The 20,908-nt window shown below is 44.4% G+C and overlaps 1 protein-coding gene across 13 annotated transcripts in view; it reads right to left on the reverse strand.

Moving 5' to 3' along the window:
* RUFY3 (RUN and FYVE domain containing 3) overlaps positions 1–20,253 on the reverse strand; it is a 138,532-nt gene extending 118,279 nt beyond the window's left edge. For 11 of the 13 annotated variants that reach the window (XR_008913047.1, XR_008913050.1, XR_008913049.1 and 8 more), the window contains exon 1: positions 19,363–19,788. Coding sequence is in view for 8 of the 13 variants with exons in the window: in XM_056803367.1 (XP_056659345.1) it covers positions 19,363–19,663 (301 nt within the window). In the remaining 5 variants the exon portion in view is untranslated. Of the gene's footprint in view, positions 1–19,362 lie in introns of all 13 variants that reach the window. The other 2 variants (XM_056803360.1, XM_056803373.1) reach the window with 2 other exon arrangements.
* Positions 20,254–20,908: the final 655 nt, after the last annotated feature.

Raw genomic sequence — 20,908 nt, forward strand, 5'->3', positions numbered from 1 at the left:
CTGATAGTGGTGTGTGGGTGTGTGGGTGTGTGTGTGTGTGTGTGTGTGTGTTTAACATCACCAGAAATTAAATTGGTAAGTAAAAATAGGACCTCTTTAAAACACAGGTCACAGATTGCAGGTTAGAAACAGCTGATCTCAGAGTTTTCAGTTGTAGACTGACCCTAACAGGGAAACAGTGAGAGACAGGTTCCAAGTTTCTTAAGGAAATCATTATCTTAAGATGAATGCTAAAATCAAGAACTGTACTTCATTTCAAACTTTCTTCATGTCCTAAACAAAATTAGAAGTCATTAGTTATGTATTAAGTACCTCCAAAGTGCAAGGCATGATGCTAAGTGTTTAGGGATACAAAGAGAAAAAAAAGACAGTCCAGTTCTCAAGGAGCTCCCAGTCTTGTCCTGGCAACAAATCATGTCCTTCAACCCAGGCTCCTAAGACTAGGAGCTGGAAGGGCCCTTAAAATACAGATAATCCAACCCATTCAACTTATTGTGTGGAGAATTGAGGCATGGAAAAGTTGGGGGACTTAGCCAAAAACCAAGTGGTGAGGCCAAGATTTGAATCCAAGTCCTTGGATTCCAAACTCTTTTTCTAATATGCCAATAGTACAGATCCCTCTCTTTCTCTTTATGAATGGCTATCTCAACTTTAAAAATAACAACAAAAAAGTACAGTAGTAGTACTTTGGTACAGAATAAGGATGGGGAAGGGAGGAATAGCCAACCTGAAAAAAAAAAGTTGGACTATTTTTTTAAAAGAAAGATTCCAATATTTGTCAGTGGCCACTCGACGCTGACATAAGTTTAAGTATTTATCAGCTGCCCAAATGCTGGCTGCAATCCCTCCATGACTACGTTTAGGCATTTAGGTGACAGATGACAAATTCCATGTCCTGTAGCCAGCAGGCCCCTTCCTTTTGTAGTTAGTCAGGTCATGGGGGGACAAGAATACAGGGTAATCATTGCTAGGTCTCTGTTCAAAGCCTTTCAGCAAGGAATTGCCCCTAATAGAGTCGGAGACACATTCAAACTAGGAAAGAAGCACTAAAATGAGAAATCACATATAAGTCAGGTATGGTTTTTTTTAAAGCAAGCATTTTTTTTTCCGAACAGAGAATGTGGTAATTGTCATTTTCCTCTTTTAAAGCACTTAAATTTATTTACCACAAAGAGACATTTCTTTCCTAATTTTTAAAACCAAGTTTTCTTGGCTATGAACTTAGCAAATAAGAATATTTCAAAATACAATCTATGGTACAGTGGTATAGGCAGTGGTACCCACATAGCCTATATGGGACCCCTGCCCCCCAAGGCAGGGCCTGGGCAGTAGAAGCTCCAGTGTCTTGCAGGAGCCCTGCTTCTACCCAGATTAAATGGATAACATCCATTTGGAGCCTATGGGGAAGAGACAGATACAGGTCAAGTCAAGACTCAAATGAAGAAAGAGGCAGAAGTCATGGAGGGATTCCTGTACAAGGCAAAGCACAGCAAAGCTACCCTTATCTACCAAACATGCCAAAACTTTTGGGATGCAGCCAGAACAGTCCTTAGAGGTAACTATCTCCCTAAACACGCTAATCAACAAAAGTAAGAGAGAACAAATAAATGACTGGGCCAGCAACCAAAAAGATTAGAAAAACAAAAAATCAAAAGTATAACAAAACACAAAAACTGACATTCTGAAAAATCAGAGGAGAGAAAACTGGCAACGACAATCACAGAAATTAAATTGGACAATCACAGAAATTAAATTGGACTTATTGCAAAAAAAGGTTAAGTATTAGCAGATCTGATTAAAGGAGGAAAACTAAGTTGGCAATGTCAAAAATGCCACAATTCACAACAAATGAAGACATATTCAAATTCTTCAAAATTTTCTTGTCCTTCTTGAAGATAACTGAAAAATTCACAAACTACATCAAATATACAGATTAACAGAATAAGAAATGGAGAATTCAAATAACCTAATTTCAGAAAAGCACATCCAACAGGCCATAAAGGGATCCCCCATGAAGAAAAATACACAGGGTCAGATGGATTTACAAGTGAATTAATTCTATCAGATATTCAAAGAACAACCAATACCAATATTTTAAGATTTGCTTCCAAAAACTGGGAAAAGAATCCTATAATCTTATAAAACAACTTCTATGATACAATATGGCAGCAGGGAATAGATGCACCCTGGTCCAACTATAGGGAGGCTGAGGCCAGTAGATCTCTTTTGCTTCTGAAATGCAGAAGGCTATATGCAGTTTGAAATCAACATGATGAGTTCCTGGGAGGTAAGGGTAGGAGGGAGGGCCAGCAGGAGCAAAAGCCTAGGTCAGAAAGAGAGCAGGTTAAAGTTCCCCTACCTATGAGGAGTGGTCTTAGACCCAGAAATAGGCTTACACTTCCAAACTGGAGGATACAAGGAGACTCAAGTCTTCAAATATCTAATGTGTACACAAATATACATGACTGTGGGTATAGTTAATACAAAAACCAGGGAGAGATAAGGAAGAAAAAGAGGAATCACTTATGAACCAAATACAAAAATTTTTAATAGGACATTAACAAGGAAGATAAAATATATTTTAAAAGATTATTATATATTATGACAGGTTGGATTTCTATACTAGGAATGAAGCATTGGCTTTATATTAGGAAACTACAAATATAATATGTCATGGTAGCAAAATGATTAAAAATTATAATTCTATCAATAGAAGCAGAAAAAATTTTGACTACATATTTGCATTCTTTAATATGGTAACAATAAGAAAAATAGCATTCTCTGTAATGGAGAAATGCTGAAAGTCTTTCCAATAAGGACAAAGGTGAAGAAAGAGTTTCGAATGTCAATGCTACTCATTTGGTATAATTCCAGAAAAGCCATATAAAAACAATAAGGCAAGGAAAATAAGTTGATGTAATGTCTACAGCAAAAAGGAAAGACAACTATAGATTTTGTAAATGACAGTGATTTACTTAAGATTCTCAGATTCGATTTAAGAATTATACGAATCAAGATAAAAATAAACCCACAACTTTCATCCTTTCTATAAAGTACCAACAAAATCCAAGGAAAGAAATTCCATTCAAAATAACTAAAGAGTATATAAAATATTAGAGAATTTACCAAAATGCAAACAATATAAACACAACTACAAAACACTCTACAAAAAAAAAGGTTTATTAAATAAACAGATGAGTTATTAACTGCTCATGGTTAGTCTGAATCAATATAAAAATTAAGCTGCTACCTAAATGAATTCACAGATTCAGAATCATATCATTTATACAAGCAGGCAAAATAACAATAAAATTCATCTGGAAGAAAGTCATGACTCTTAAGAGAAACAAAAAGCAAAAATGGGAGAGAACCTCAGGGCAGAATAGTAACAAATCTCAAAGATTCTGCAAAGCTGGTATAATAAAAATAATTTGATACTATTTACAAAACGAGAGGCCTTTCAACAGAATAATTTCAGTACAAAAAACACAGAAACAACTATGCATAGGGGTGGATGAAGTAAAAATTCACTATTTAATAACTGCTGGGAAACCTTAAAAATACTCTAGAAGAAATGAAGTTTATATCAAGATTTCAAAATATACATTAAGATAAGCTCCCAATGGATATAAAAGGGATATAAACCAGATATATACAAATATATATAGATATATAAAAAGGCTATTTAAACCAGATATAAAAGGTCACATAATAAAAGTCTGAGGAAAAAGGGAAAGAGAAAAAAATCTTTCACATTTTGGATAGGGAAAGATTTCATGACCAGAGGAGGGATAGAAAAATTAGCCTAAAATAAAATGGCTAGTTTTGATTACTTAGGACTAAAGAATTTTTGCACAAACAACATTAATAGTTAAAATCAGAAGGGACACAGTAAACTGGGAAAAGCTATTAAAATAGAAACTTCTTTGAAAAAGGCCTGAGAGCACATATTTAAAGATAAAAGTCACTAACCAAAGAAATATAGCCCATAAATAATCTTTAAAATAAGAAATACATGTGATCAGAAATCATATGGGAAAATTGCTCCAGATCACTAATAATTACAAAAATGTAAACTGAAAAAAAAAACACCTAAAATTCCATATTGCACCTATCAGAATGAAAAAGATGTTGAAAAATGACAATTTTTGGAAGGGCTGCAGGAAGGCGGACCTTCTGCTGTCCTGTTGGTAGAGCCATGAACAGGTCCATTCTAAAAAGCAATGTGGAATAGTACCCCCAAAGTCACTAAATTATGTATACTTTGACCAAGTGACACCACTACTAGGCTCTACCCCTAAAAGAGATCAAAGGAGGAGAAAGACAATCTGTATATACAAAAGCATCGACAGTGGCATGTTTTGTTGTAGGAAAGAAATGGAAACAAGGCAAGCTTCCCGCAACAGGGGAATGATTGAATAGACTGTGACTTATATAAATGTCATGAATTATTACTATACTATAGGAAATAGTAAGAGGCTGGGGATAGAGAAGACAAGTGATAAAAATGGTCCATTTTTATTATACAAAATAAGCTTTAAATAGGTTACGAATAAGACTTCTGAAATGCCCCAGAGACAGCAGCATGGGGTCACGTTAAGTCATCAATTACAGTCCAATGAAGTCGAGAACTGGACATGAGTCTAAACATGTGATGAGGAGATGGGAGATGTCCCCTGTTATACACTGCAAACTTCCTCAGTCTGAATGGAAGACGACAGAGGTTTAAGGAAGTTCTTCCCATCCTAATAGAACAAGTAGGAACTCAACATATACTGATTTCTTATCTCTGCCTTTTAAAATCAAAAGCTGGTGTCCTTCAAGGCTTGGCTCCATGGGGCCTTTCTTAAGCCTTCTAGTTGCCAATATTTTACCACTTACTCACAGTTATCTTGTTTTTTTATGCTATATACAAGGCAGCTAAGTGATGCAATGGATAAAGTGCTGGGTCTGGTGTCAGGAAGACCTGAGTTCAAATCTATCTTCAGACCCCCATTTAAGTCTGTTAGCCTCAGTTTCCTCATTTGTAAAATGAGATAGAGAAGGAATGGCAAACCATTCTAGAACCTTTGCCAAGAAAACCCCAAAAGGAGTAATGAGGAGTCAGATACAACTGAAATGGCTGAAAGACAAAATGTTATATATATTCATATACGTATTTCTGTCTCCCTGATAGACCCTAAGCTCCCCAAAGGCAGAAATGGCTTCATTTTTGGCTCTGTCCCCCCCCACCCCCCACAGCTGAGCAGTGCTGGGATCATAGTGGGTATTTAATAAATGCTTGTTGTCTAAAATGGTAGACTATAAGAAAATATTAATGGACAAACACAATATCGCCTTGTGTACTTTATGAGTTAAAGCCTAGAAGAGTCAGCAATTCACATTTTTGGTTGCTGCTGACAACTGTGGAGCATAATCATTCCAGAAGCAGAGCTAAATTCTAGCACCCAGACTTTATTTCATATAAATAATTCTTTGAAGAAAAAAATAAAAGGGAGAGGTCCCATCACCGGCTAGTTGAAAAGGCAAAATATACTCAGTGTTTCAGAGACAGAACTTAAGAAGCTAGCTAATCACTGATCACTGCTCAAAACAACCCTTTTCCCCAAAATATAAAACCATGAAAGTACACAATTGTTTTGTGGCTTTTTAATGGGGGAAAAAAAAGTTCTGAACACTGAGAAATCATTTGAGTGCTGATGAAAGGTTGTTTTTGTTTTTTTACTTAGGCAGACACAGTATGAGGTCTACAATCAGGGCTTTTAATTTACTTCTTAAAGAAAAGCATTTATTGAATATTCAATCATAAGCAATATACAGTGTAAGGGAGAGGTAACCTCAAAAGGAAGGCACTAATAGTAAGGGGTGCAAGACACGGAAAGGTGGAGGTTTTAATTGAGTTTTGAAGGAAACCAGGAGAGGAAGGTCACGAGGGAAACCATTCTAAGCAGGGGGGACAACCAGGTACAGAAAGCTGGGGATGGAATGTCCTGTTCACAGAAGATCATCAAAAAGACCAATGTAGATAGATCAAAGAAATGTAAAAAGCCTGGAAGGAAGCCAGGTCATGAAAGCCTTTTAAAAGCCAAAGAGAATAGTTGGCTTTTCTTTGATCCTAGGGATAATAAGGAGCCCTGGGAGTTTATTGGGGGCTGAGCTCAATGAAGTATATTACCAGTCTCATGGGTGATGATAGGGTAAAGGTAGAAAACTGTCTTTTTTTTTGGGGGGGGGGTCTCTCACCACACTGTCCTCTCTGGTCATAGGACTACCCCAATACCAACATTCAGCTTAGTTCAAAACATATTCCATTCTAGGTCAACGGATCCAATACCCTGTCTAGAAGATTCCTACTGACTTTTTTTCCTTGGTTCTGGGCTGAGCCCAAGTGGGTTTCCTTAAACCAAATTTCTTGAAGCTGGAATCAAATTAAACAGTTTGGTTTCCCCATGATTTTAACCAAGAAAAAGAAATGTCAAGACTTCCACCAACTCCTCATCGGCAACCTTTATCTCTGGCTCTGACTTCCTCCCATCTCAATTCTCTGACTTTGGGGAAATGCCAGGTAAAGCTGAAGTAAGTTCTACTTCAAGATTTCGTTACTATTTCTGTCAAGAAAAAGTCCCACCATCCCCCATGGGCTCTGATCGTCCTTCCCTTCAGCTCAGATCACTCAAAACTCTACCTTTTTTTGACTCGTAAGTAGTTTGCCCTCAGTAAAAGCTTCACTGCACAGCTGGTTGCTGACTCCTTTAGGTAGTGTTTTGCAGCAGGATCTCAGGAATCCTTCCTCGAGTGAGTTGCTGGTGGATGACTAACCAGTTGTCTTAAAATAGAAAACACCATTTTAATTTAAGCTCTTGATCTGTGACCAGACCCTGGGGATACAAAGATGATAAAGAGGCAGCTGCTAGCTCCCAGATAGATGGGAGATGAGAGAAGTGCCAGGGGGTGACCCCAGGAGTGAAGTGAGGGGAGAGCTGGGTCTGGGTTCGGGACCCATCCGCAGGCAGAAGCAGAGGATGGAGGCAATCATCTCCAACAAAGGGAAAAGTCCAGAGAATGAAGCTCAGCCAACATGGCAGGGCCCCTCAGGAAATGGTGGTTTGCTATGATCAAGGCAAACAACCCTCCAGTCAAGAAGTACTTATTAACCAGACCAGGAATCGTTGGAGATCTGATTCACTCTGAGCAGGACTGAATGGAAGACCACATGCTGGCAGTCTGAGGATGCCCTGGCCTAATAAAGTTGAAGAATTCAGCCAACATACCCCAGAGAAAAGGGATGCGAGCCAGTGAGCTTGTCCTTATTACTCCTTAGGAGTAGGAAGAGGAGGGACAGGAAGAAAGGGGCCCCTAGAGGGCCAGACTGACTCCAAAAGAATTCTATCGGGTTTATCTGACCTATCCCTGATAAGCGTAGGTGAGGGTTATCCTAGTTTATCCTAGTGGGGAATCCCATTCCCTTTGTCCTCTTGGACAAAGAAGCCACCCAGGCCCCCTACCACTTACAAGTCAGATATTGTTTGGACTTGAGCTCTCCTTGTTTCTTAAAACCAGGCCCCCTTGGGTTTTGCTTGATAATTCATATATAACCCAGACTGAACCGCTTGTCAACTCAGGGAGGGGGGAGAAAAGAAGGGAGGGAGACAACATGAATCATGTAACTTTGGAAAACTTGTGTGGAAATTTATTAAAATAATTTTTTTAAAAAAGGAATAAAAAGCCAGGTCTCATCAGGGGCCCCCAATGATGGTTGAGGCGGATTCACTTTACAAGTGTGCCTATATGGTTTCTCTACTATTAAAAAATCATATGGTTTACCAGGAGGCTTTATCCTCATTCCTTGACATATGCACCGCTTCCAAGCTTTTCAGCTTAAAATAAAACAAACAAAACCCTTATGCTCTATCTTAGAAACAACCTGAAGACAGAAAGGCAAGGGCCAGACTAGGTTAAGTGACTTGCCTGGGGTCTCACACAGCTAGGAAGTATCTGAGGGCAGTTAGTTGGAAGCCAGCTTCACCAGCTACCTAGCTTCCCCCCCTTTGCAGCATTTTAAAGCCCTTATTTTCTTCCCTTGCAAAGGGCTGTTTTTAGCTTTTCTTTGTATCCCCCAGAGCTTAGCACAGTGCCTGGCACATAGAAGATACCTAATAAATGTTTAATGATTAATGGAACCTATCTAGGCAGAGTACATTCACTAGGATCCTTCCCAAACCTTTGCACTCCAGGCTCTTGGGGGGAAAAGCCAAAGTTAATTCAAGAAAGTCCGGAAGCACGCCTCCTCAGATGGCTTTTTTCCTAAAGTTCTCCCAACATCTACAGCATTTGGAAGAGGTGATGTTCAGCAACAGGAATGAAAACTGTAGTGGGTAGGCTAGAGAAAAGCATAGTTTAAACCAAAGGGCCACAAGTGCCTCTCATTTTGGGAATCTTTGGGGATGAAAGATCTCTTCTCAGATACAGAATTTCATATCAATGTATTCATGGGAAGCAAAAATACCCAATAATTCTAAATCCACTGACTTCCTCTACGGTTTTAGCACTGGTATGGTTGGTAAGAAGGGTCCCCCTTCACCAGATACTGAGCTCACATAGAGCCAATGGCCACAGAAGACAGCCGTCATGGTCCCAGGTGAATGGAGCCCAAGAGAGGAGTCCTGGTATAAGTAAAAAGAGAGTTACGGCTCCTTCAGACCCTGGCTGAGTGAAGGGGGCAAATCACTGACCCCATCTCTGGATGGGGTCTCAGGAGGGATGTCAGAGACCAAGTGTGAGTGAGAATTTCCAGTTGGGAGGCTCCCCTAAACCAAGAAAATCTTGGGCCTGAAGTTGAGTGAATCTTTGTCTCCAGAAGCCTCTCCCAATATATCACACCCTCCTCCTACTGCACCAGTCACTCAACTTGGGCTTGGGCTTAGCCCCCCCCTGAACTGGATTGTCTTTCACCTGAGAGTGTCACTCAGTCTGAAACTGTTAACCTGGGATTCCCATGGGAACAGGGAACAAATACAAACTTTGGGGTCTCCAATCTACAAGCTAGTCCTGAAAGCTGGGGTTCACCAGATCCCACTAGGCCACAAATTTAGGGTTTCTAGATTTCATGTTAACACCCTGAAAAAGGGGAGTTTAAAAACACCCACTTCTTTCCACTCACAGCTGGCACCTACTGATCTCCCAGGCCCAAGTCCAAGGGTTCACTTGGGGTCTGTAAACTCAGTAAAAAATATCCTGCTTCAAACTTCATTTCCACAAAATCCCAGGAATTTTATTTTATAAATTTAAAACCCTTTTTCTGATAATAGGCTACACTACCCAGTCAAAGGGGTCCATGACTCAAAGGAAAGACCCCCGCTCCAGCCTCTCCCTACTCCAAAGACCATCCTGCACTCAGCAGCCAGTTATTTTTCCAAAATGTAGGTCGATGTCATTCTCCTCCTTTGTCAGTGTCATTGGCCCCAGGAAGAAAAATAAAACCCCAACATTGAAAACTCTTCACAACCTGATCCCTTTTAAGCTTTCCCAAGTTCCTATACTTTCCTCTCTGCTTTCTAACAGTTAAAATCCAGTCATCGGAGGCTGGACTCTTTCCTGTTGCTCCACTTTCCACCGATTATAGCTTGTATGTTCATGGTTACGTACGTGCTGTCTCTCCCCTGCTAGAATGCCAGCTCCTTGAGGGCAGATTTTCTTTGGGTTTGGTTTTTGCCTTTCTTCTATCCCCAGGGTTCATGGAGGTGTCTCTCCTGACATGACCCCAGCTAGCCCATTCCATGACTCCCTTTTCAGGGGTCTGATCCTTTTCCACTCTCCTCTGCCCCAGCTATAATGGTGACAACTGTCTTCCCTACACCCTGGATGTGCATGGTGGCTTGCAGTCTGCCTTTCTGTTAGACTCTAAGTGTGAGGAGGGCAGGCAGCTCTTTCCCTTCCTTTACACAGTGACTTGCACACAGAAAGGATTAGATAAATGCTTGACTGAGTCTTGTACACTCATTCTTAACTAGCACTGGGGCTCCCACCAGCTCACAAGAGTTGAAAAAATATCAATTTATCCCACCCTTGAGAGGCTGAGGTCAACACTTGGCCCATGGAAGGCAGTAGGTGCTTAATAAATGTTTATTGATTAAGAAAGGCCAAGGGTGTGAAATCAAAAGGCAGTCAAATCATCACTGCTCTGCCAAGGGCTGTAAAATCTCCATTCTTATTAAATCAAGATGTTGTAAGGACTCTGACCACTGCAAAAACCTCTTAAGGGACAATGATGGCGTCCACTGCCCACTCTCTGGTGGGACTGGACAGGCACTTCTAGATATGGCCCAATGGTTTTGCTGGAGAGTTGGCTTATGCATTACATTACAAGAGAAGCTTTTGTTTTAACAGTTGGTGGCTTATGGGGAGGGGATTGGGAAGCAGGGTAGACTAGACCAAAAAATGAAGGAAAAAAGGATCCTTCTAACATGATAAAAGCACCCCAAACAAAACCCAAGACACGGATCAGCAGGATAGCTCTGAAATTAATGTGCCGAATTCACGTGTGTATGTGTAGCTGACTGAACTCAAAAGATTTATGATTTCACATTCAATCTTTTATCTTTTCTCTTGCATATGGGAATGCTCATATTTGCTAGCTGCCATCAAGTTCAAAATAAAAAATGTTTAATATTATATGAAAGAATATGATCTATTTTTTTTTAACCCTTACCTTCCATCTTGGAGTCAATACTGTGTATTGGCTCCAAGGCAGAAGAGTGGAAAGGGCTAGGCAATGGGGGTCAAGTGACTTGCCCAGGGTCACACCGCTGGGAAGTATCTGAGGCCAAATTTGAACCTAGGATCTCCCTCTGTAGGCCTGGCTCTCAATCCACTGAGCCACCCAGCTGCCCTCAGAATATGATTTATTTTTAGGAATTACTATAAGGCCACTCTGAAACCAGCACTGGGATTAAATACGTACCTTACCCACCTCCCACAACACTTCTATTGACAGTAGGAAGCTGGTGAGTTTCTGGTCTACACTTTAAAGGGCAAACAAGAAAGGAATGAATTTAAAGCAAACCAGGCCAGGTAGAGAAATACCTTGAATATAAATACCATTGTTAAAATAAAGGGAGCAAGAATTGCCTATTCAGAATAAATTGGAACAATTGGATATTTGGCACTATTTTGGTAACAGTTCTTAACTTATTATTTGAGACTAAGGTCCTAGGTTCAAATCTGGACTCTTCAGTGCCCAAGTAAACTTACCTCAGTTTCCTTTATCAGTAAAATGAAGCGGTGGACCTAGATCAGTAGTGTTAAACTCCAAGAGAAATGGGAACCACCATAAGGATCCCAGTGGGTCACAAACTGACTTAGAAAACCATACATGTTGATAGATTTTTTGTTTATTAATGGATCAAAACATTAAAATCTGAGAGGGGCTACAGAAGAATCTGGTTCAGGCCACATGTAGCTCATGTGTTTGATACCCCTGGAGTAGACCACCCCTAATTTCTGCAATTCTGAGTGGAAAGGACATTGAAGGGGGAAACCCAGGGCCCAGCTCTGCCATTTAACTAATCCCAGGTCAAGACTTTGGGCAAGTCAAGCCTTCATTTTCCTCATTAGTAAAATGATGTTTATTTAGTACAAGGTTGTTCCTAGCTCTAACGTTCTTTGATTCTGCCCCTTGAGGACAGGACAAAACCAAGATGAGTAGACTATTTTATGGGTACTAATCCATGTACCCATTACAGCAGAAATGGGAAGAGAAAAAAGGCAGATGGCATAAGAACCATCTTTTCTCTAACAACTCAAAGGAGATGGGTCTTTCTTTCAGAAACCAGGTTAAAAGAGAGGGACTGGGATAAGGGAACGCAGAACCACTGAAATTACTCCGAGAGATGCGACTTCTCTCACACCAAGGAGCCAAGTTCTATCCTCTCCTTTTAAAGATAATGGGCCAAGGCTGTGCTACTCTCAGCAATATAATGATCCAGGACAATTCTGAGGGACTTAGCACAAAGAATGCTCTCCACCTCCAGAGAAAGAACTGTTGGAGATGGAATGCAGATGAAAACATGTGATTTATTACTTGTTTATTTGGGTGTTTGGGGGGTTCTGGATTGATAAGATTATTTACTTACAAAAATGAATAATATAGAAATTAAATAAAAAATAATAAAGACAATGGGCCAGGGAAAGCTAGGTTGCACAGTGATAAAGCACCAGGCCTGGAGTCGAGAGGTCCTAGGTTCAAGTTTGGCCTCAAATGCTTCCTAGCAATGTGATCCTGGGCAAATCATCTAATTCCAATAACCCAACCCATACCACTCCTCTTCTGCCTTAGACTGATACTTAAGGAAGGTAAGGGTTTAAGAAACAAAACAAATCAAAAAATAAAATATAATGGGCCCACAGACTTGCTCAAGGTCACTTGGCAGAGGCTGGATTGGAACCCAAGTCCTCTTGACTCCAATACAGTAGTAGTTTTTCAGTCCCTGGGGCTTCCCATTATAGAAATTATATATATATATATGTGTATATATATATATGTAATATATATATATTTTTTTTTAAAGATTCAAAATATAGCAGCCCACAAAGATTTTTGAGATGTAGTATTAGCCCTCTGAAGACTAGAGAGGCATGGGTTTTTTTATATTTACAGTACTGATTTAGGAGGACTGAATATTTAATGGCATGGCTATCATATAACTCCCCTCTGACCTCCAAAAAAGTACACAAGGTACGAACATGACCACCTCTTCTGTTCTCATGCAAGATTCATTTTCTTGAGCTATTTTTGGGCACTGCTAAACAGTTCAAACAAAGCCACTCCAAAAGCACACCTGAGAGTCTCTAGTTTTGAATAGATCAGCCAAGCTAAAAGGCTATTTATTGCCCCATTCCTGCCATATGAAGATATTCAAATAAGTGTGACATCTATTAGGTAACTCTAAGGTACAGAGAAGGTAGATCACATTTGTGATCAAAAGAACCCCTTCCCCCCCCCCCCATGTATTTTGTCATTTGAACAACATCAGGAAAGATTTACAGTAGAAAACGCAGACCTGGAAGATGTGCCTAAACCCTAAATAAAGAGTAAGTGCAGAAGGCAAATTTTTCACGGAACTATTTCAGCATTCTGCTTTTGTGACCAGCATAAGATAGTGCCTAGATGTAGCAGGCATTTAACATAGGGACTGACTAGCCAGAGTTGAATTGCATTGAATAACAGAGACTATTACATTGGCAATAAGGAAACAAATAAAAAGAAAAGTAAATTAATAAACAAATAGGGAAGGCCACTCTTTAAAAAAAGAACAGCTAATGTCATTATAAGTCCAAGTCAAATTCCAACTTTTTTTCTTACTGACTGGAGTCAATCTGGAATCCTAGGGAAACCTGGTTTTTCAACTGTACCTAATTGGCTCCTTCTGTAATCCAAAGTATTTTATTTTGTGCATCCAAAACCATTATGCAGAGAAGGGTTCATAGGGTTCTACAGACTGCCAAAGGGGTCCAGGACCAAGAGCTTACATGATTATTTTTATAAGCAGACTTTATAGAAAACAAAGAGTATGCGCCACGGTAAGAAGTCAAAATAAATCTGCAAACCCAAATTCAACTGAATCCAAATAAACATGGATTCAACATCCAATCTGGGCAAGGTACTGCAGACCCTAAGAGTACAACAACAAGAAAGCACTGGGCCCCCGAGAACTTACACTGACATTACAATTTCCTACAACTGTTGTCCAATCTTTTCTCAGCAGTATTCCATATGACTCTGATTCCATTTGTAGATTTCGGGGCATTCCTCACCTGTCATAAGGCATTTAATAAATGCCTGTTAATTACTGAACTTGGCAGGAGACACGCCATCGTATTACAAAATGGCCATCCACAAGGGCCTCACGATGGTATCCCCTCCAAGTATTTCTGAGCATTTGGGCGGTCTGTGTCACATAGTAGGCTGTCCGAGGGGTGAAACTCAAGATGCCAGTCCGGACAATCTGCTTGGAGCAGTCAATATTCAATTTCCCTTTTCCTTTCAACTTGACCAGTTGGCTGGTGGGCTGGCTGGCTCCCACTGCCCTAATAAGGAGATTTCACGCGCAACAAATCAGGGGAAGTGCAATGTTTGAAAGGCCCAATCAGGTGCTGCAAGGCCTGCAGGAATATAGGAATTCGGTTCTCAACGCCAGCAAACAGTTGCCTCCAAGAGGACAGGCAACTGGGAGTGGGGGTGGGTCAGATCCTAGTCTGCAAAGCCAAGTTGTGCAAGGGCTTGTGGGGGCAGGCCTTCTAGCCCAGAACCCAGAAAGGAAGGGAGGGGAGGAGAGGAAAAGGGAGGAGGTATCTGCCTGCTTTCCTCCCCCAGGAACAGGAGTAGCCACAGGCAGAAGCAGAACCTGGAAAACCTGAGTGGGGAGTTTCTGGGCTTTTCTATGCAGAGTTCAGAGACCAGAGCGCCCAGAAGTTCTGGAGAGATTTAAGAATTCAGCTTTCTACAGGGAGATCAGATCTATTATTATTAGATTATTTGTTAGATTTCGAGGGTCAAGCTATATAGCTTAAAACCTGGTGCTAGGGGGAAGGGAGCTAGCATTCACCAACTCCACTCTTGTAGGAAGTTGCCCGGGCAATGTCAACTCCAAAGAAAATGGGCAGTATTTGCGCAGCAACTCCCCCTTTCCCCTCCAAAAATTATTACTTTTACTGGAGAAAGGAAGGAGTCCAATGGGTAGCTGTGATTCCTGTCTTACACATTTTCTAGGGTGAATATAAATCACCCCCATACAATAATAGAATTAAAATATAAATATATAATATAAATATATATTTATATATAAATATATAATATAAAAATATAAATAAATAAATAAAAATATAATATTACACCCCAAAGGTACATCGAGGGATAACATGAAAATTAGGGACTCTCATTTCTCCTTGGAGAAACACAGGCATAAAGTCATTTATTAATGTTTTTATTTTAAAAGATTTTCCTGGAAAATCCAGCTAGGATGTGGAGGCAAGAGAAAAGACAGAAACTCATTCTTTGGAGTCAACTCCCAGAATTAAGCCCAGGTTGAATGGGTCCTTAGTCAAAGAGGGGTTACAGATCTTGGGGGCCCTCCACGATGTCATCTATGGCCTGTGCCTGGACAAAGAGGCTCCAGCAAAGGAGACCGAAGAAGAACATGGGCAGAGAACCATGGCAAAACAGGATCACAAGAATCCAGCCCACAGTGTTCCCACAGGCTCTGTGGGGGGTCCCCTCTTTTCTATGCTATCTCCCTGCACAATCTCATTACTTTCCATGGATCCAATTCTCATCTCTATGCAGATGCTACCCAGAGCTGTATATCCAACACTAATTCCTTAACTGAGCTCCATTCTTAAATCTGCTTGCCATCTTGGAAGCATCTCAAACTCAACATGTCCAAAATACTGGCTTTCTCCAGAAACTGTCTCTCTTCCAAACTTCCTCAATACCATCAAGGGCACCCCTAAACTCCTAGCCACACCCCTCAACTTTATAGCCTTGATGCCATCTTCACTGACCCTCCCAAATCATTCCATTCATCTAATGGGTCTACCACGATCTTTCATTTCTACCTACTCTCCCCTCATTCCTTCACTACTAAAGTATTGCAATAGCCTGCTGGATGCCCCCCATTCCAATCCATCTTCCCCATCACTTGCTGCCTGTTATTTTCCTAAATTCCAAGTTTTTTAAAAAGACCCTCACCTTCCATCTTAGAATCAATAGTGTGTATTGGTGTCAAGGCAGAAGAGTAGTAAAGGCTAGACAATGGGGGTTATAGGTGATCTGCCCAGGGTCCAACACCTAGGAAGTGTCTGGGGTCAAATTTGAACCCAGGACCTCCTGTCTCTAGGCTTGATTCTCAACCCACAGAGCCCCTGTGTAGCTTTTAAAGCCCTTCAAAACTAACCTCCTTCCCATCCTTCTTGGCTTCTTAGTCCCCACCCCAATCCTCTCCAAGGACACTTTGGTCTCTTTGCTGTCCCTCTCTCCTAGAGGAAACTCCATCCTTCTCAGGTTCCTTCAAGCCTCAGCAAAAATCCCAGACTTGTGGGGGCAGCTGGGTAGCTCAGTGGATTGAAAGCCAGGCCTAGAGATGGGAGGTCCCATGTTCAAATCTAGCCTCAGACACTTCCCAGCTGTGTGACCCTGGGCAAGTCACTTGACCCCCATTGCCTACCCTTACCACTCTTCTGCCTTGGAGCCAATACTCAGTATTGACTCCAAGACGGAAGGTAAGGGTTTAAAAAAAAAAATCCCAACTTGTACACTGGTCACTTTTCAACCTCCCTACTCACCCCACTGAGCCTCCTTTCCAAATTACCTACCACTTAAAACTGTATGTATCCGGAATATGCAATTTTGTGTTGTCTCCCTTAGTAGAAACATGGAGCCCTGGAGGACACTGGCTATGTCTTTTGCTCCTTGTATTGTAGGAAGGGAAATTGCAGGGTGCAAAGGAGATTGACAATTGAAAATCAAACTCTTTGCATCCTGTAATTTCTCTCTCTACAGCATCGCCAAAGGTTAGCAGTGCCAGAGTCCAAAATAAGCATTTAATAAAGGCTTGTTGGCAGAGGAGACATGGATGCATGTACAACTTTGCCCTCTGTATAAGTCAAAATCAAATTTCATACCTTAGAGCAGCAGTCCAGCTTCATGCTTCAAACCAAGACAACCCCCCTCCCCAGAGCCTATAGGTACTTACCCCATTAGAGAGCAAATTGTCTTACTGTACCAAGTCTGGGTCTGGATCAGCACCCCTTACAATGGGGTCCCCAGAGCATAGTTTGAGAACCGACGTCTAAGAGATGTGTGCCCTCCACACCAGCACATCCCAGTTGTCCTTTTTCCTAGGATCCTTCCTTATTCTACTCCCAAGTGTATCCCAGGGCTTAAGAGGCCTAGGCTCCCCAGAACAGAACCCCAAGGCTGTGGTGGATTAGCCCGTCTGACACAAGGCCAGAAGCCAGGAGAGCCCATCTCAGACTTTGCACTAGTTATCTTTGACGTAATAATAGCCACTCAATAATAATAATGAGAATAGGGGCATCGAGGCAACTCGGTGGCTAGAGAGCTGGGCCTGGGAGACCTAAATGCAAATCTGGCCCCAGACACTAACCTTGTGACCCTGGGCAAGTCACTAAACCTCCACCGTCCTTAATCCAGTGGAGATGGAAATGACAACCCACTTGAGTCCAACATAACCCAAGAACAGTTAGTCCACAGGATCAGGAAGAGCCACACAACTAAATAGCAAATTCAACAAGTGTCGGTCAGCACAGCTAGGTGACAGGATTCAACGCAAAAACAAATAGGTGCTGTTCCTCCAGAAGCTGCCATTCCACTGGGAAAATGAAACAGGAGCACAGGAAAGTAATCCAAGTGAGGGAGTGGGAGAGGCCCATTGGGGGAGGGGGAGAGGGAGGGGGAGGGGGAGAGAGAGACAGAGACAGAGAGAGAGAGAGAGAGACAGAGACAGACAGACAGACAAAGAGGAGGGAGGGAGACAAGGAGAAAGAAAGGAGGGAGGAAACAAGAATAAAATTAGAGAGAAAAAGAAGGCCGAGGAGAAAGTAGGAGAGGGAGAAAGGGGGGAGAGAGAGAGAGAAGAGGGAGGGAGACCGAGAAGGAAGGAGAGAAAAACAGGAGAGAAAGAAACAAGCTTCAGGTGCTGAAGGAAGCTGTTGGTGGCCTGTGGGCTTAAAGGCAGACAAGGACTCAGGCGGAGATGAAGGGCCCAGCTCGTAGGGGAAGAGATGGGAGTAGGCGGTGTAAGACAGGAGCCTGGTTTGGAGGGGGTGAAAAGGGAGTAATGGAAACAGCGAGAGGTGACGGCAGCCAGATTGTGGAAGCCCGTAAATGCCAAGCGGAGGAGTCGCCGTGGCAGTCAAGGAGCCCTTTCCTCCTTTGGCTTATTGTATCACTGCTTGGCTGCAGGAGCTCTCCGGAGCCCCCCCCCCCCCCATCCGTGCTGCTTAGCACACACCACCCTCTCCTTGTGTTATTACAAACACAAAATCAAACGGCGCCTGTCCGAGGGGGGCCAGCAGTGAACCTGGCCCAGTGCTCTGGGCTCGCTACAGTGGTCAGGCTCAATCTTGGGGACTTTATCAGCTGTCTCGGGATGCGCGACCCCTCAGACACCAAACGCAGTTCCATCCAAAGCTGTCCGTGGGCGGGAGCAGGGAGACTTGGGAACCTCTCGGGAAATGGCTGGAATAGGCCTGGGATTTCTCGGAGAACGGGAATGCCCAGAGGAGGGCCAGGCTGCCGGTGTCAGGGTGGTTCAGTGTGTGTGGGAGGCTCGGGGGAGGCCAGAGCCTAGTCCGTCGGCCTCTCCCAGGCACAGGCAAGTCTGCTATCCAGGGCACCCCAGGGCCCGCTGCTCGGCGCCCAGGAACACCCCTCTGTCCCGACTCGCGGGACAGCTCTCGGCAGGCCCTGCCGTGCGTAGGACGGCTCGGGAGTCCAGCCCACTCGGCTTCGGCGGGCTCTGCATCACCTCACCGTCCTGCCCACCGTTCACAGGGCTGGGTGCTGTTCGGGCGGGAACCCAATGACCCTTACTCTCCGGAAGGCAGTCGGGCCAGGGAACCCCAAATCCGCCCAGGCGGGGGCTGACTTTGGAAGGAGGCAAACTTGGACACAAGCGGACGCTCGGCAGAGCGACAGGAGTTTGGAGGTGCCCGACAGGGCGCAGTCCTCGCCAGGGTGGGGGCCTTCCAAAGAGGGGCGGAAGGGCTGCGATCGCTCTCAACACTCTGGAAGGAAGACACTAACCAGGGACGTCCGGTCGGTGTAGGTTCACGGACCCCCAGGGAGAGGGGGGTGTGTAGAGGACCCGGCCCCGTCGGGAAAGGGGAGCGAGGAGCGGCTGGCCCAGCTCGGGCTGAGAGGGCTGGCTTCAATCTCACCTAAGAAGGGGTGCGGGGAGGAGGAGTGGGGCGTGGATAAGACAGGATGCAAAAGGGGAGTGGCCTAGAGGAAGAGGGCGGCCCCAATTTAGCTCAGAGCCTTCATCTAAAAAGGGATGCGGGGGATTGGGGGTTCAACCTCAGCCGGCCAGAGGGGAGCGAGGAGTTCCAGTCGCAGCTGCGACAGGTTCCAGCCCCGGCTGACCTCGGGTGCGGGGGAATTGGTAGTCCAGCCCTGGTTGGTCGAGAGTGCACGGGGCGGGGTGGTGGAAGGGGGGGTGAGTCCAGCTCCAGCTGGTTAGGGGTCTTGGGGATGATGGGGCGGGGCGGCGGCAACGACACGTGGGGGAACGAAGCTGAGCCAGCCCCCCTTCCCTTCCTGCCCCCCTCTCCTCTCGTACTCACGGGGCTTAATGCTGCCGGGCGCCGGGGAGCTCAGCAGCAGGAAGGGCAGCGGCGAACCCGGGGACGGCGGCGTCCTCCAACCCCGCGGCTGGGGCGGCGGCTGCAGAGGCGGATGGTGGGAGGGTCGCGCCCCCTGGCCCGCTCCGCCATCGCCTGGATACAACAGGAAGAAGGGCGCAGGCTCCGGCGAGCCAGGCTCGGGGCTGCTGTCGGCCGGGGACTGCTCTGGCTCCCCAGCGCCCTGCGGTCGCGTCGCAGCCGCAGCCGCTGCTGCTGGAGCAGGAGCTGGAGGTTCAGCCATCACGGCGCCCTGAGCGCCGGACCGTCCAGCCCAGCCCAGTCCAGCCCCAGGCGACCGAACTAGCGAGTGAACACGGCCTGGAGCGAACGGACCGGCCACCCCCACCGGGGCGGGGCGGGGCGGGGCGGGGGAGGGGGAGGAAGGGAGACGGGAAGAGATGGGAAACGAGGGGGAGGAGCTATTGCTACTAGCCTCCCCTCCCCCAGAGTCTTTTCCTCCACTCTCCCCCTCCCCTCCACCAGCCCTGGCTCCGCCCACCCGGAGTGCTGGTGGGAAGTGGGTAGGGGGCCGTCCCGGGAGAACCGGGCTGAACCCGCCGCTCTCCAACTATCTCTCTCCTTCCCACTCCTGTCCCCCTTTCCCTTCCCTTCCTCCTCTGCCCCTTCCTTTCCCTCGCTGAGCTCCTCCCTCTCTTTCTCTAGGAAGAACTACCCCCGCCGTGGGTGGGGCCCTCTCTTTCAGGACCCTTCCTCTTGGCCTCCAGTTCCCTCGACTCCTGCTTTTAGGAAACACTGCACCTCCACTCCAACAGCCCCTTTTTGCTTTAGACCTTATCTAATAGCTTCATCCGCAGGAAGGGCCGAGGGGATGGGGGGATGGGGGCCAGGCGTGTCCATGATTTACGCTAAGGCGAGACCAATTTAAAAGGAATGGGGGCGGGGGGGAGCTTCCTAGGCCGATTTCGTTTGTAGTTAAAGCCTATAACCTGAGTGGTATGTGTGTCCTTGTTTAAAGTAAAGGTGGTGTCTTCAGATCCCCTCTTTTTGTCCCGGGGATGTCACATGCTTTGCCGGGCTCTGGCCTTTGTTCTCCCCGGGGTGGAGGGAGTAGGTGTATTATTACCCGGGCCTGTTACATTCCTATCTCCAGGAATTGTTGGTTTATTTTCAAGCTTATTAAGCGCCAGGGACTTGCCCAGGCACTGCTGAATTTGTTTTGAGGAGGCAAAAACAGGGCTTAAACTGCTTCTATCATTGTTCGCCGATCCGTAATGCCAGGTTATTAACTCAGATTTTACCTCAAATTTTCTCTGGAAAATGTCCCATTTGCCAATTGCCCGAACTCTAAACCTGCCTGATCATAATTTTATTTTAGCCGAAGGATTCTGATCCTGATGAAAGATGCCCGCGCGGAATGAGGGAAGTCACACTGTCACATCGGCTACATCCTCTATCTCCGCCCCTCCTGTGGTGCTTTCCTTTCCTGTGCTTTTGTATTGGGGCAGCCTCAGGGGGGGGTAGGCGG

Source organism: Monodelphis domestica, chromosome 6, assembly GCF_027887165.1.
Source record: "Monodelphis domestica isolate mMonDom1 chromosome 6, mMonDom1.pri, whole genome shotgun sequence".
NCBI classification, from domain to species: Eukaryota; Metazoa; Chordata; class Mammalia; order Didelphimorphia; family Didelphidae; genus Monodelphis; species Monodelphis domestica.